Genomic DNA, 13,284 nt, shown 5'->3' with positions numbered 1-13,284 from the left:
CTCTAGTGTCCCTTTTGTTTGCATCAGTGGGTGAACATGATATCAGTGATTCAGCTGGTATTAATGTGTATATATTATGTATAAAGTGTTATATCTGTTAATTGGATACTAAAGAATACCAAGTACTGCTCTTATGCTAGTAGTAACATTAGGGTTAGGGTTAGGGTAAGGGTTAGGGTTAGAGTAAAAATCTTTTACTTTTTGTTTCATAAAAGGTTCAATAAATATTTATAACCCGATCTAGAGTATAACCTAATTATTTAATTCCTTTAGGACATGCTTTTAAATTCACATTAAATTACATAATTTGACATTATGATCATCATTTTTTCTACCGATATATTGTTAATCTATATTCTATTATATTCTATTCTAAAAAGTGCATTATAGCTGAACAAAAACTCAGATATCATGTACACATGAAACAAATTCACGATTACAAACCCAGCTGCTATACTGTATCTATCCGAAGGCGCTGAATGTTACAGAAAGGAAAAACTATTCCTGTATCTGTGTATAATTTGCTTTACTTGGTCCCCTTGTGCCTGTTTTTTTTACAATGACAATTATAAGAGCGCTCTAGCCATAAGATCCTGGCACGAGACTCTTGCACAGCTGTGGATAAAAATGTCTCCTCTCAGCTCTATTTCTTGTCCTTGCTTCCTTCTCCTGCTCTCTGTTGCCATCCCCTCCTCCCTTCTGCATCTGCAATAGCATCCCTAGGGAATCCCTGACCCATAATGCAATGGGAGTAAAGAGGAAATAATCACTGTCAGCAGATACAGACAAGAGAGAAAGAAAAAGAGAGAAAGAAAGAAAAAGATAGAAAGTAGGAGGAATGGATGTATTTATTTAGTAAAAGTAGAGCAAGGAGACTGAGAGGGTTCGCAATGTCACTGTATTTCTGTTAATACAGAGCTGAGTCATATTACCCCAAAAGCCTAAAGGGGGAAGTGGAAAAGGAGTTGGGAGTGGGGGCTGCATCTGTTTGTGCCATCAAGACTGACATAACAACTCAAAATTCTGGACCCTAAGCTGATCCTGACGTGACCTCTGACCCTGCTAGGGCCACCCCATGCAGCTTGATCCTTCTTCACTGAAGTGTGTGATTGTTGATGAATGCATGGTGTGTGTGTGTGTTAAACCTCAATGACGCTACCATTATTCTCCAGTTTAAAAGACCATGTTGGGGGTAGTGGTGCTGTGCAAGGATTCCCTCAGCATCGAGTATGACGCCATCGATGCATGCGATTAGTGTTTTCTGTTTATATATAATGCATACATTTGTGCATATGTGTGTAACACATGAAAAATCCTTAGCAATGTAAATACAGTTCTGGTGTTTAAACGCTAAGCTGAATCTTATCAAGATTTGTTAACAGCGCTTAGGACCAGAACGCTTCAAAGTGTGGCTTTAGTTCAAAAGATACTCGAAAGGTCTAAGCAAGTGTTAAGGTATTTGCATTCATTAGAGGCATGTAAACAGAAAAACATAAAGATATTCTAAACAGTATGTCAGGTTGTTCTGCAGTGGTATCATTTTAACCCCTGTATGGTGTTCGTATTTTTGTGACTCAGCCGGTGTTCGTGGGTCCGTTCGACCCGTTGCGTTTTTTGGGTTTTTAATTCAACACAATCAAAAAAATGTATGTTAAAATACTCTATGGATGTAAACAGCGTATATGGTTAATGTTTGCCCTTTACCTTAACTACATTCATTCAATCATTCGTATCCTACCGCATTATCCGAACTTCTCGGGTCACGGGGAGCCTGTGCCTATCTCAGGCGTCATCGGGCATCGATGCAGGATACACCCTGGATGGTGTGCCAACCCATCGCAGATCATACACACACTCTCATTCACACACACTCACACACTACGGACAATTTTCCAGAGATGCCAATCAACCTACCATGCATGTCTTTGGACCGGGGGAGGAAACCGGAGTACCCGGAGGAAACCCCCGAGGCACGGGGAGAACATGCAAACTCCACACACACAAGCCGGAGGCGGGAATCGAACCCCCCGACCCCGGAGGTGTGAGACGAACGTGCTAACCGCTAAACCACCGTGCGCCCCCCCACCTACTCGTTTTTTTTTTTTAATAAAATGGAATTAAAAAAAAGAAAGTTATGAGTGGAAAAAAATCAACAGATTTACAAGGAAGCAAAGTTTTTTAAAACTATTGATGTTTATGAATATGGGTCCCACTGACCCGAACACCATACAAGGGTCGATTAGGGCACATTTACCCCAAACCCCACACAACAGCTACAAAAATGCTAAGAGCTCCATTTGGAGGGAAACTGTTAAACTTAGGTGGCAATCCAAAATCGAGACGCTTTGCTTTATTATCTCGAGTGATATGATATTTTGTAACGGGTATCTCCGTAAGTTCCTTAAGCGACATTCCAAATGCAAGTAAACATGTTTTTTAAACCTGCAGGTACGGTGAAAAGGGTGAAGCCATCCGTATTGAGAAGGTAGTGTACACGGGAAGGGAAGGCAAGAGCTCCCAGGGATGTCCTATCGCAAAATGGGTGAGTCCGAGTGTTCTCGGTGTTCTGATGGAAGCGTAAATGGTTTATCCTTAAGGAAATTATAATTATGCACGTTACACATTCAGCATTCAGATGTGTGACAGTTTGCTGAGACACACATCTGTTCTCATTAGCCTAAGGCTATAAAGCAGCAGGGGATTGGACTGTGTCTTATCATGGGTTTATAGGTCAGTGGAACATAGGTTAAATAATTCTGCCAGAAACAAAATGTTACCCCTGGATAATTCACTGCTGCATATAAGTGATATATGAAGCGTTCATTAAAATGTTGGTCAAACTAGTTAAAGTTAAATAAGTGTTTATAATAGATGCGGAGAGGCGTTTTATCGTTCGTCCGTCACTATGTCTATTTCCATATAATCATTTGCATTGCATTCTACTTGCATAGGTGAGTCACGTAGGCACACACAATTGATACCTGACCGGTACACAAAAGCATTGTCCTAAAGTAAAAGGACACCAGACCAGTCATACCCATATGTGCTTCCCTTCTGGGTAAGGCTTTCCATTTGGGGTCTGTGTAGGACACTCAATTTTCTCATGCCAACCTCTTCAAACTCTGTCTCAATGGACCTCGATTTGTGCAAAGGAGCATTTGTTGTGGTAACACAGGCTAGGCCCCTAGGGGAATTATTAAAGCAATAGACTGTGTGTGCTATGAATCTTGAAGAAACAGTTTGCGTAAAGCCTACATATGGATGTGATGGTCAGGTATCCATACTTACGAACACTCAGCATCACAGTATATGTTTCTTCCGGATAGCTAAATAAACACGGTATGAGCTGTTAGTCGATTTTCTTTCATACGATATATATCTACACGTTTGCCTGACCTAATGCAATATATCTATAAATAGTATAATATTGCAGGTGAATAAAATGTTAATATGCCTTTATAATAATGCATTATCGTTGTAAAGTTCTATATGCTATAGTGTATTCTATACACTATAGGAGCACGTTATGGTAGATTTAAAAGTGTGTGTAAATGTTACAGGGAATTGTATTTAAATGTTTATTGTTAATGTCATTTAAGACTCTCCAGTGTCAGTACTTTGTAGTTCAGGTCCAACTAAATTTGCAGACAGGGAAGATCTTTACAATGGAGCACATTATATACGTATATTGTGGTTTCTTAGAAACATGGCAGGGTAAAAGCGTTTCAGTCGTTACTTTGAGTAATTTGTGTATATATACACTTGTGTATATTGAAGGATTTTCAGAGGCTACATAATTCTGTGTGTTTAAACAATATTCTTGTAATATATCTATGTATAACTTTTTTCCCTCCGTTCGCTCCGTGTCTGCCCCCTGCAGGTGATCCGTCGCAGCAACGAGAAAGAGAAGTTGCTGTGCCTGGTGAGGCATCGGGCCGGGCACCACTGTGCCAATGCTGTTATCATAGTCGTCATTATATCATGGGAGGGCATCCCAAAGGCTCTTGGTGATAAACTTTATCGAGAGATCACTGAGACCATCACCAAATACGGCAACCCCACCAGTCGCCGTTGCGGCCTCAATGAAGAGTGAGTGAGAAAAAAATCTGCATCTTTCTCCTAAACATTTCTACGCTGCTTCCTGAATGAAATCGGAAAGATATAGATGTAATTTCAATGACATAATATGCATTTTTCAACATCTATTATGTATATTTATGACTTTTTTTGCAGCAGGAAGCTTTGGTGCCTATAGCGTTAAGTAACTGTTCGTCGCAGCCCATTGGTTTTGCTCTCGTTTAAAGCTACCTGCAGCACTATGGTTTAAGCTTTAACCTGATCGTTATAACCAGATTGGGAATCGAACTAGATTCGTAAAATCCGACACAATATAGATGGTGTCATAGTCTGAAACTGTTATTTAAGCTTGGAGATTTGATATTTTGATAGCTACAGTAGGGCAATAGTTACTGGTAGAAAGATAGATAGCAAATAGAAGCCAAATAGAAAGGCAGAAAGTTCAGGGAGTGAAAGACAAGAGTCAAAGAGTGATAGATTGACAAAGAGGTGGAGAGAGAGTGTGGCATTGATAGAGGCGTAAATTAAAGGCAGGGTCTCCGAATTTTGAAAGCCAATGTCGACATATAAAATCACCAAAACAAACACGCCCCTAACCCAAATGGGTCCCACCCCTGTATCGATAGCTCCGCCCACACATACATACGTAACCCGGGCGACTAACGGAAAGAAACGTGTCTTTATCATAGCTGAAGGGAAGAACAATACGATTGTAGATAAACAAACAAGCAAAAATGACACACAAGCATAATGATGTAAAGGACAAAGGCATATATTAGTTCTGTGTAACAAAGCAAAACCAACGTTACTCACCTATCGAGAAGGAAAAAAGCGCCTCGGCGTCTTAAGTAAAGTCGGCCACATATTCACAGGTCGGAGTTTCCCGAGTCGATAACTCCTGAGCTAAACGCTGTTACTACACAAAACGCGGTTGTAGCTGCCTCTCTACATTACTACGATAGAAAAGAGGTGTTATTTGTGTAGTAACAGCGTTTAGCTCAGGAGTTATTGACTCGGGAAACTCCAACCTGTGAATATGTGGCCGACTTCCTGCTCCTTCAGTTCTCTCCAGCGCTGGAAAGCTGATCCTATATTAACACGTCCTACTTCTTGTCCTTATCGTAAGTCTTTCTTCTCTTTCTTTCTTTGTTTTTATCCTCCATGTCGATGTTAAAACCGTTTTCTGCTAATGTCACACATGCACACCCAACACTCTCTCCACCCATATCAACAAGACAAGCCCCTTTCTGCTCATTGGCTACACGTTTGTTTTGTTTTTGTTTTGATTTTTGTTTATTATTCGGCCCGACTCAGTTTTCTGAAGCATTTCAAAATTCGAAGACCCTGCCTTTAAGTGAGTGTCTCTGTTACAGGTACATTGACAAGGTGAAATAAATAAGTGTTACTTTAGGCACAGTGGTGAATGTGTAAGTTTTGAGAGTGGACGTCTAAATCATGGTCGTTCCAGGAAATACGAGTTTTGGAGTTTCCGGGATATGTGATCATCGACTATCGGACAACTTCGAGTCCGATCGGTTAAAAAAATGCAGCTTGATAAGTCAGAAAACCTCGAAGAGTTGTGATCGTGTTTTGAAATGCAGCTTTGTTTTTCTTGCAGCCGTACTTGTGCGTGCCAGGGTAAAGACCCCGAGACCTGTGGTGCTTCGTTCTCTTTCGGGTGTTCTTGGAGCATGTACTTTAATGGGTGTAAATATGCTCGCAGCAAAATCCCCCGTAAATTCAGACTGCAGGGAGAACACCCAAAAGAGGTTGGTGACTGTACCTTAATTATAAAGTTTGTCATTACATCATATACGGCTTTATGAGGCTCATTACTACAATGGGATGACAGAACTCGGTGGGGAAAAAATGGACAAGAAGTTGCCATGTATTTTAATGCAAATTGAAAATGGTTCATAGTTTGGATCATATTTATGCTATTTCACACTAACTAATGTTATGGCATTCTCACTCCACAGGAGGAACTTCTCAGGGATAACTTCCAGGAATTGGCCACTAAAGTGGCACCTGTATATAAGATGCTGGCCCCTCAGGCATACCAAAACCAGGTAAGAGCTGCCAAATAATCCTCTCAGAAATAATAATTGTCTCAGGATTAACACCCCTGCCTTTTTAACTTAACCAAGAATATGTGGTTTTTAAGATTTGTGACGTGACCTACAGCTAAGTACGGTGACCCATACTCAGAATTTATTCTCTGCATTTAACCCATTCAAAGTGCGCACACACAGCAGGAACACACACACCGTGAACACACACCCGGAGCAGTGGGCAGCCATTTATGCTGCGAAGCAGTTGGGGGGGTCGGTGCCTGGCTCAAGGGCACCTCAGTCGTGGTATTGCCTGCCCGAGACTCGAACCCACAACCTTAGGGTTAGGAGTCAAACTCGTAGTAGTAGTAGGAGGAGGAGGTACAGCCTTTATTGTTACATGTACAAAGGATACACAGAATTGCTCCAATGACCTGAGCATATGAAGGCTTTGGAAATGGACTGGAAATAAATATTATTTGCTAATGTTAAAAAGACACAACTCAGGAAGCTAAACCATGACATCAAAGCCAACTCACTGCTTCTTGCGGGTGCAGCATAAAGATATGGGAGAATAGAAAACATCTTCTATCTCTTTGCCAATAGTATCCCTTTTTTCTCTGCAGTGTTCAACTGAGAAAATGGCGTTGGACTGTCGGCTGGGGCTCAAAGAAGGACGACCCTTTTCTGGCATCACTGCATGCATGGACTTCTGTGCCCATGCTCACAAAGACCAACATAACCTCCATAACGGCTGCACTGTGGTAAGGGGTGCAAGTGTGGGTGTGTGCATGTGTTAGTGTCAGGAATTAGGATGTGCATTATAGTTGATATTTATCATATATATCCAGATAAGCACAAGGAAGTAAAGTAAGGGAAGTATATAGCCAAAACTGTTTTTTATTTAAATATTATTTGATAAACAAATTTCTCGTTTTCAGGTTTGCACTCTTACAAAAGAGGACAATCGGGCAGTGGGTGTAATTCCAGAGGATGAACAGCTGCACGTGCTTCCGCTTTATAAGATTTCTTTGACTGATGAGTTTGGCAGTGAAGAGAACCAGCGGCTAAAGATGAAAACCGGTGCAATCCAGGTGCTTGACAAGTTCCGCCGGGAGGTCCGGAAGCTTCCGGAGCCTGCCAAGTCCTGCCGGCAGCGGCGGCTAGAGGCCAAGAAAGCCGCGTCTGAGAAAAAGAACAAGAGACAGCAGCTGTCTGAGACACCAGAAAAGACAATTAAGAAAGAAGTTTCTCTGCATGGCAATAAAGGTGAGTGTGTTGCGTATGCAGACACAGTAATTGTCTGGATGTTCCACGCATCCTGCGTAGCTAACAAACCAAACCAAATATTTTATCTCCATGTTTTGTTTCTTTTCAGCAATTCCAAAACAAGAGGTGAAGCCCACCATCAAAAAAGAATCGGCTGACCACTTTCAGGCCATCAATGGAGCCTTGAATGGCTACCCACCCATTGGGAATGCCAAAATGTGTCATGATACCTACAATATGAATGGTGCTTACTCTTCCATTCCTGGTCCCTATGCAAGAGGTAGTCTGCCTTCCAACAGCCAGTCTTCTACACATAGCCCCATCAATGGCTTCCATCCAAACCTCCAAGGGATGCCCTACAATTACAACTATGCTTCGAAAGGTCTTTTGCCCCCTGAAGTCTTAGGTTATATGGCTCATAATGGGACCTCTCACAAGGCTGGTGGAGAAGAACAGAAACCCAATGTCCAGAGCCTTCACACCAGGCTGGTTCCAAACCATGCTGATCACCACCACCAACAAGGGGTCAGCATGACCAACCATAGCTACCTACACCAGTCTGCGCTTTCTGAGACTACAGCACCAATTGTCACACCAATCATCAAGCAGGAGCCCATGGAAGTACCGCTATATGACAGCAGAACAGACGGGCAAGTCCGAAGTTGCCCCGTCACTCCCAGTGTCACCCCACAACCCGACACCTGGCACACACCCAATGGCAGCTTAGCATCCAAGGGCTGGGATGGAAATCTCAGACCAGGCCAAGCTAATTCACCCTTCACTCCAGAAAAGCAAATGCTTCACCAGCAGCACCATAACCAACTTCAGCATTTTAAATATGCCCAACAGCAGCAACAATGGCGCTCCTACCCTGGTACTCCAGTAGCCTCCCCTAGTCCCACTCCAACTCTTAAGACAGGTTTATCTCCAGCTCCTTCCCCTCACCCAGCAACCCCACAGCACTGGGTCAGCCCTGCTCCCAGTCCACAGCCCAGAACTTGGATTCAACCAGGGTCCTTGGGTTATGGTCATGGTGCACTTAGACAGGGAACCCCTGTTGGGGCTTTCCCAGACAAGATGCTGGCTGAGGCTGCAGAGGTCCGTGGCTCCACTCCACTGGGCCTTGACGAGAAGGCATGGAAATTTGGAGGTGCATCTGCAGCAGGAAGCAATCCATCCCCTGCTCCAGAAGGTCGCCTGTTTCCAGATGCACTGCAGAAGTTGAACGGACAAGCATGCTGGGATAGTGAGGTAGAATGTGAACGAGAGCCAGAAGAAGAGGAGGTGTGGTCGGACAGCGAGCACAACTTCCTTGATCCCAACATTGGAGGAGTAGCAGTAGCTCCTGCACATGGGTCCATTCTTATTGAATGTGCCAGACGGGAGCTACATGCCACCACTCCCTTGAAAAAACCAGATCGAAGTCACCCGACCCGCATCTCCCTGGTGTTCTACCAGCATAAGAATTTGAATCAGCCCTGTCATGGACTGGCACTGTGGGAAGCCAAAATGAAGCTGCTAGCTGAGAGAGCAAGGCAGAGGCAACAAGAGGCAGCTCTTCTAGGTCTTTCACAGGAAGACATCAAAGCTTACACAAAGAAGCGCAAGTGGGCAGATGGACTATTAAGTTCAACCTCTGAGCCAACAAAAGACAAGCGTGAAGTGGTAACCCGGCTGGCCCCAACACTGCACACCACCAACACGGTCACAGCGTCACCCTATGCCTTCACTCGAGTCACTGGGCCCTACAGTTGCTTCATATGACCTCTGAATGAATGGTTGCAGAAAGTGGAAGTACAGGAAAAAAAAACTCTCCCTACTCTGTATCTTCTCCCTGACCAACCAGAGAGATGGTGGATAGACAATTTTTTTATTTTTATTATTTTTTTTTTACCTCATGTTTTGGTGGCAGTTTGGGAGTCCCCCAAATGAACATGCTGCCTATGGTGCTCTTGTTCTCTCCAAAATGGAAGGGATTTCATAGTTTACCCTTCCTAAGTGAATTTAATGATTCTAATATTATTTCTATTATCGATATTATGATTGCTATTGTTACTGTTGATGTTATTACAGGTATTGTTATATTATGAAGATGACTATTTTTTATTTTAAATCGTATTGTTTTTCCTCAGTGTCATTATGATTGTTTTAAGCCCCCTACCCTCTATGATGAGGCTCTTGTCTTCATCACTCTCCCTTGTTCAATATGAATGTGTGAACAAGATGAATGGATTTTGCTTTTTTCTTTTCTTTCTTTCCTTTGCTTTTTACCCATTGACCTCTTCATAAAACAGCACCTTCACATCAATGCAAGCCAAGAGTCTACAACCTACACAAGACACTCTGGAGAAGGACAGTGTTTGTAAGTGGGCTAGTTCTATTCTGTGGTGACAGTGTAAGACCAAAGCATATTTACAGAATCTGTGGCACCATTGCTGGCCTTTCTACTTAGTGCCACTCAAATACAGAGTAGGTTCCTGGTGCTTTTTTTCCCTGTCTTTGCTGTCATTTGCCCTCATCATCATTGCAGCTGGCAATGGACCAAGGTGCTCTTTAACAGCAGGAAAGGTCCAGTTAAGCAACCAGCTGACCTGAATAGATGTCATTGGCTGAGGCTTTCTCATCATCACCAACCAGACGGTGCTGACTCGTTTCTTTATGGTGCTGTATCTAGTTTCTATCCATGAGACAGCAGTAAGTCAATGCTCTCTCTGAGGTGCTAGTGCAGTTTGGCCCACCCTAACAACACCCTAACAGTTCCTAGAGTGGGACCTGTGCTCCGCATTGCAAGTGAACTATTTTAACTTGTAAACCGCCGGAGGTGTAAAACTCTCCTCCGAATGTGAGGTAGTTAGCTGACAGGCTAAAGCTTCAGTGAAAGAGAGAGATCATTCAAGAGGATTGGTGCTACTCACTAGTCTTTCCATGCCTCTTTGTCTGCTTTTGCCCTTACAGCTGATCTCCCCATAATACCTGGAATTTAGGTGCTTCTGTTCAAGTATAAATGTGGGGAGAGCTGAAGGGCTGCAGTTGGTTTACAAAAGGCAGTAGGCTTCTTGGTGCTTACAGATCAGAGATAGTCTGGTGCTTTTGAAGCTGTCCTTTAGCTCTTTACCTCATGTTGAGACGTCGACCCAGTCACAACATGCTACTAATGTACATCCACATACTTATCTACATTTTTTTTTTTAATTATTTATTACATATAATGACTATGATGATTATTGTCGTTGTGCTTGCTGTAATTTTGTTTTCATTTTAAAACAAATTGTAAATAGAAGAAAAGATTTTATAAAAGCACTTTTAATCTTGATTTTAAGGAGGAAAAAATGATGATAATGGAATATTGACAACTTGAATCCTAATTTTTTTTATGGAATTTTATTGGGAGAGATAGAAATGTAAATAATTAAATATTTAGGTAAGATTATTTAACTGGTGAGGAACAAATCCCGAACGATTCCTTTAATTTTTAAGTGTCGGCATGTTATAAACCCTCAATACTAGAAGAAGAAAGCTAGTCCCGGTCAGTCCTCTTTCTCTGACACTTACGGACATCGCTGTGTATCCTCTGTACTTAGTGTACTGCTGTTCTTTTTAATAAGTACTGTACTTAGACCGATACCTCTAAACAAGCACCTATAGCAGCTTCCTTTTTCCAACACATGATCCAGACAGACTTGAGAACAAAACCTACACCACCACACAATCGGAGGTTTTTACAGGATAAGATCATGTGACGTGATGTAATCATGTACACCCTCGATCACAGATACGTCGAAAGAAAAAAAGCTAATCGATTTCCTATTTAAAAGCGCTTGTTCGAGTGAAAGGCTGTGCATGTGTCTTGCACTGTAACAGATTTTCGATAGGACGTGTGATTTTTTTTTACACCTTAGCGAGTTTCATACATTTAATATTAAGGTGTAAATCTTTTTTTTTTTTTTTTTTTTTAGATCATCGTGTTTATTTTTATTATTTTTTTTTGTTCTTGAAGCCACTTGATTTCATATTTGTCAGAAGTTAAATTTTTAATACATGGTGCTACCTGTAGAGGTCACTGTAGAGACGCAGAGCAAAATCTGTCATTTTCAAAATCTTTATATGAGCCGTTGTCTTGGTTTAAAGTGTACAGGAATCATCTATGGTGCTGACTGCATTTTCAAATTTTCCTCACTTAAGCATGTTGAAAGAATCTTATAATTATCTTGTTTTCAAAAGCACTCAGATGTTTTGGCAGTTCTCCCTCTCCCTTTTACACACACACACACACACACACACAAACACACACAAATACTCTCTTTTTAACCCTAATCCCAAACAACTGATAAAATGGTACTTGAAGCAGATATTTAGAATCAGTGATTATACAGGTAGAAAACTTGTATGCTATGGAGATGAATAGACTGTTAATATTTTTTTATCATTCTCCTGATTATACCCAGGTATTCCTTAGTTTCTGTCTCACACGAATACACTCAAGCTCAAACGCTTTTTTGTCCCCTCTCTAAGCATTCAGCATCAAAAATCACGATCATGCCAATTTTTACTTATTAAATAATGACAAAAAAAAAAAAGAAGAACTCGAATAACTGGCAGCTACATTCCTATTAGTTAAAGATTGTTATTGGTTCTATTGTTTCATGTCAAGTATGCAGTATGTTTTAAAGGTTTCTTTTGTTTGGTCTCTCCTTGTAGCTGTATGGTGTATTATGTGAATACATAGTGTATGTGGTAAAAGCCACAATACTGTTTTATGTTCTTTAAAAGTAAAAAAAAAAAAAAGAAAGAAAGAAAGAAATAAAAATAACTTTGCCTTCTCATATTGTTTTATAATATGCTCATGCTTTCTTACTTACAAATCGTGTGGCATTTGGCAGACAGCCTTATCCAGAGCCACTTACATTTATCTTATTTATACAGCTGAGCAACTAAGGGTTAAGGATTCAAACAAACAACCTTCTGATCGGTAGTCCAACACCTTAAACACTAAGCTACCACTTCAACACCGACTCTGGCTAGCCTTATGACAAATCACCTTATAATTTCTCACAGTGTGTGTTTATATTTTATTGAACTGAAATGCCAATGGGGGCACGGTGGCTTAGCGGTTAGCACGTTTGCCTCACACCTCCAGGGTTGGGGGTTCGATTCCCACCTCCGCCTTGTGTGTGGAGTTTGCATGTTCTCCCCGTGCCTCGGGGGTTTCCTCCGGGTACTCCGGTTTCCTCCCCGGTCCAAAGACATTGGCATCTCTGGAAAATTGTCCGTAGTGTGTGTGTGTGTGAGTGTGAGTGAATGAGTGTGTGTGTGCCCTGTGATGGGTTGGCACTCCATACAGGCTCCCCGTGACCCGAGAAGTTTGTATAAGCGGTAGAAAATGAATGAAATCCCAGTTTTATTTGCCACATAAGCAACCAGACACAGTACAACATTTAGTGATTTTGTGAACTGTTTTGAACGTGCCTTAAAAGTTGAATAAAAACAATAGATTTAAATAGAATAGATGTATTTATAATGTAGATAAGATATTTTACATTCGAACTTCTGAAACCACCTAAACACTGTCCTCATGTCAACACTAAACAACATTGAATGTTAATTTATAGACTTAGAGGTAAACCATAACTGGTAGTTATGATAGTAACTAGTTAATCATTCGACAGGCGGCGAACAAGGGATGTGTTCATCATCACATCGGTAGTACAAACAAACAAACATCCCTGTTTAAGATGCAAGAAGCAAATTCAAACTTGATCTGTATTTGAAAAATAAAAACAAAGAATCTGAATTTGATTCACAAAATTTTTGCCTATACCCACAAAGAGAAATTTCACCGGTCGCATAAAAATGTTTATCTCATGAATACCTTTATAGTGGACTTCTG

General features: G+C 41.4%; 1 protein-coding gene across 5 annotated transcripts in view; it reads left to right on the top strand.

The window, feature by feature from the left end:
* The window catches only part of tet3 (tet methylcytosine dioxygenase 3), a 57,480-nt gene extending 45,260 nt beyond the window's left edge, over nucleotides 1-12,220 (top strand). For all 5 annotated transcript variants that reach the window (XM_047818055.1, XM_047818054.1, XM_027168832.2 and 2 more), the window contains 7 exons: nucleotides 2,449-2,542; nucleotides 3,881-4,089; nucleotides 5,696-5,846; nucleotides 6,057-6,146; nucleotides 6,755-6,892; nucleotides 7,070-7,397; nucleotides 7,507-12,220. In XM_047818055.1, coding sequence (XP_047674011.1) covers nucleotides 2,449-2,542; nucleotides 3,881-4,089; nucleotides 5,696-5,846; nucleotides 6,057-6,146; nucleotides 6,755-6,892; nucleotides 7,070-7,397; nucleotides 7,507-9,161 — 2,665 coding nt within the window. In that variant the 3' untranslated portion in view covers nucleotides 9,162-12,220. The remainder of the gene's footprint in view (nucleotides 1-2,448; nucleotides 2,543-3,880; nucleotides 4,090-5,695; nucleotides 5,847-6,056; nucleotides 6,147-6,754; nucleotides 6,893-7,069; nucleotides 7,398-7,506) is intronic.
* Nucleotides 12,221-13,284: the final 1,064 nt, after the last annotated feature.

The sequence above is a fragment of the Tachysurus fulvidraco genome, chromosome 9 (genome assembly GCF_022655615.1).
Source record: "Tachysurus fulvidraco isolate hzauxx_2018 chromosome 9, HZAU_PFXX_2.0, whole genome shotgun sequence".
NCBI classification, from domain to species: Eukaryota; Metazoa; Chordata; class Actinopteri; order Siluriformes; family Bagridae; genus Tachysurus; species Tachysurus fulvidraco.
The sequence above is the reverse complement of the archived record's forward strand: the minus strand, read 5'-3'. Positions and strand labels throughout refer to the sequence as shown.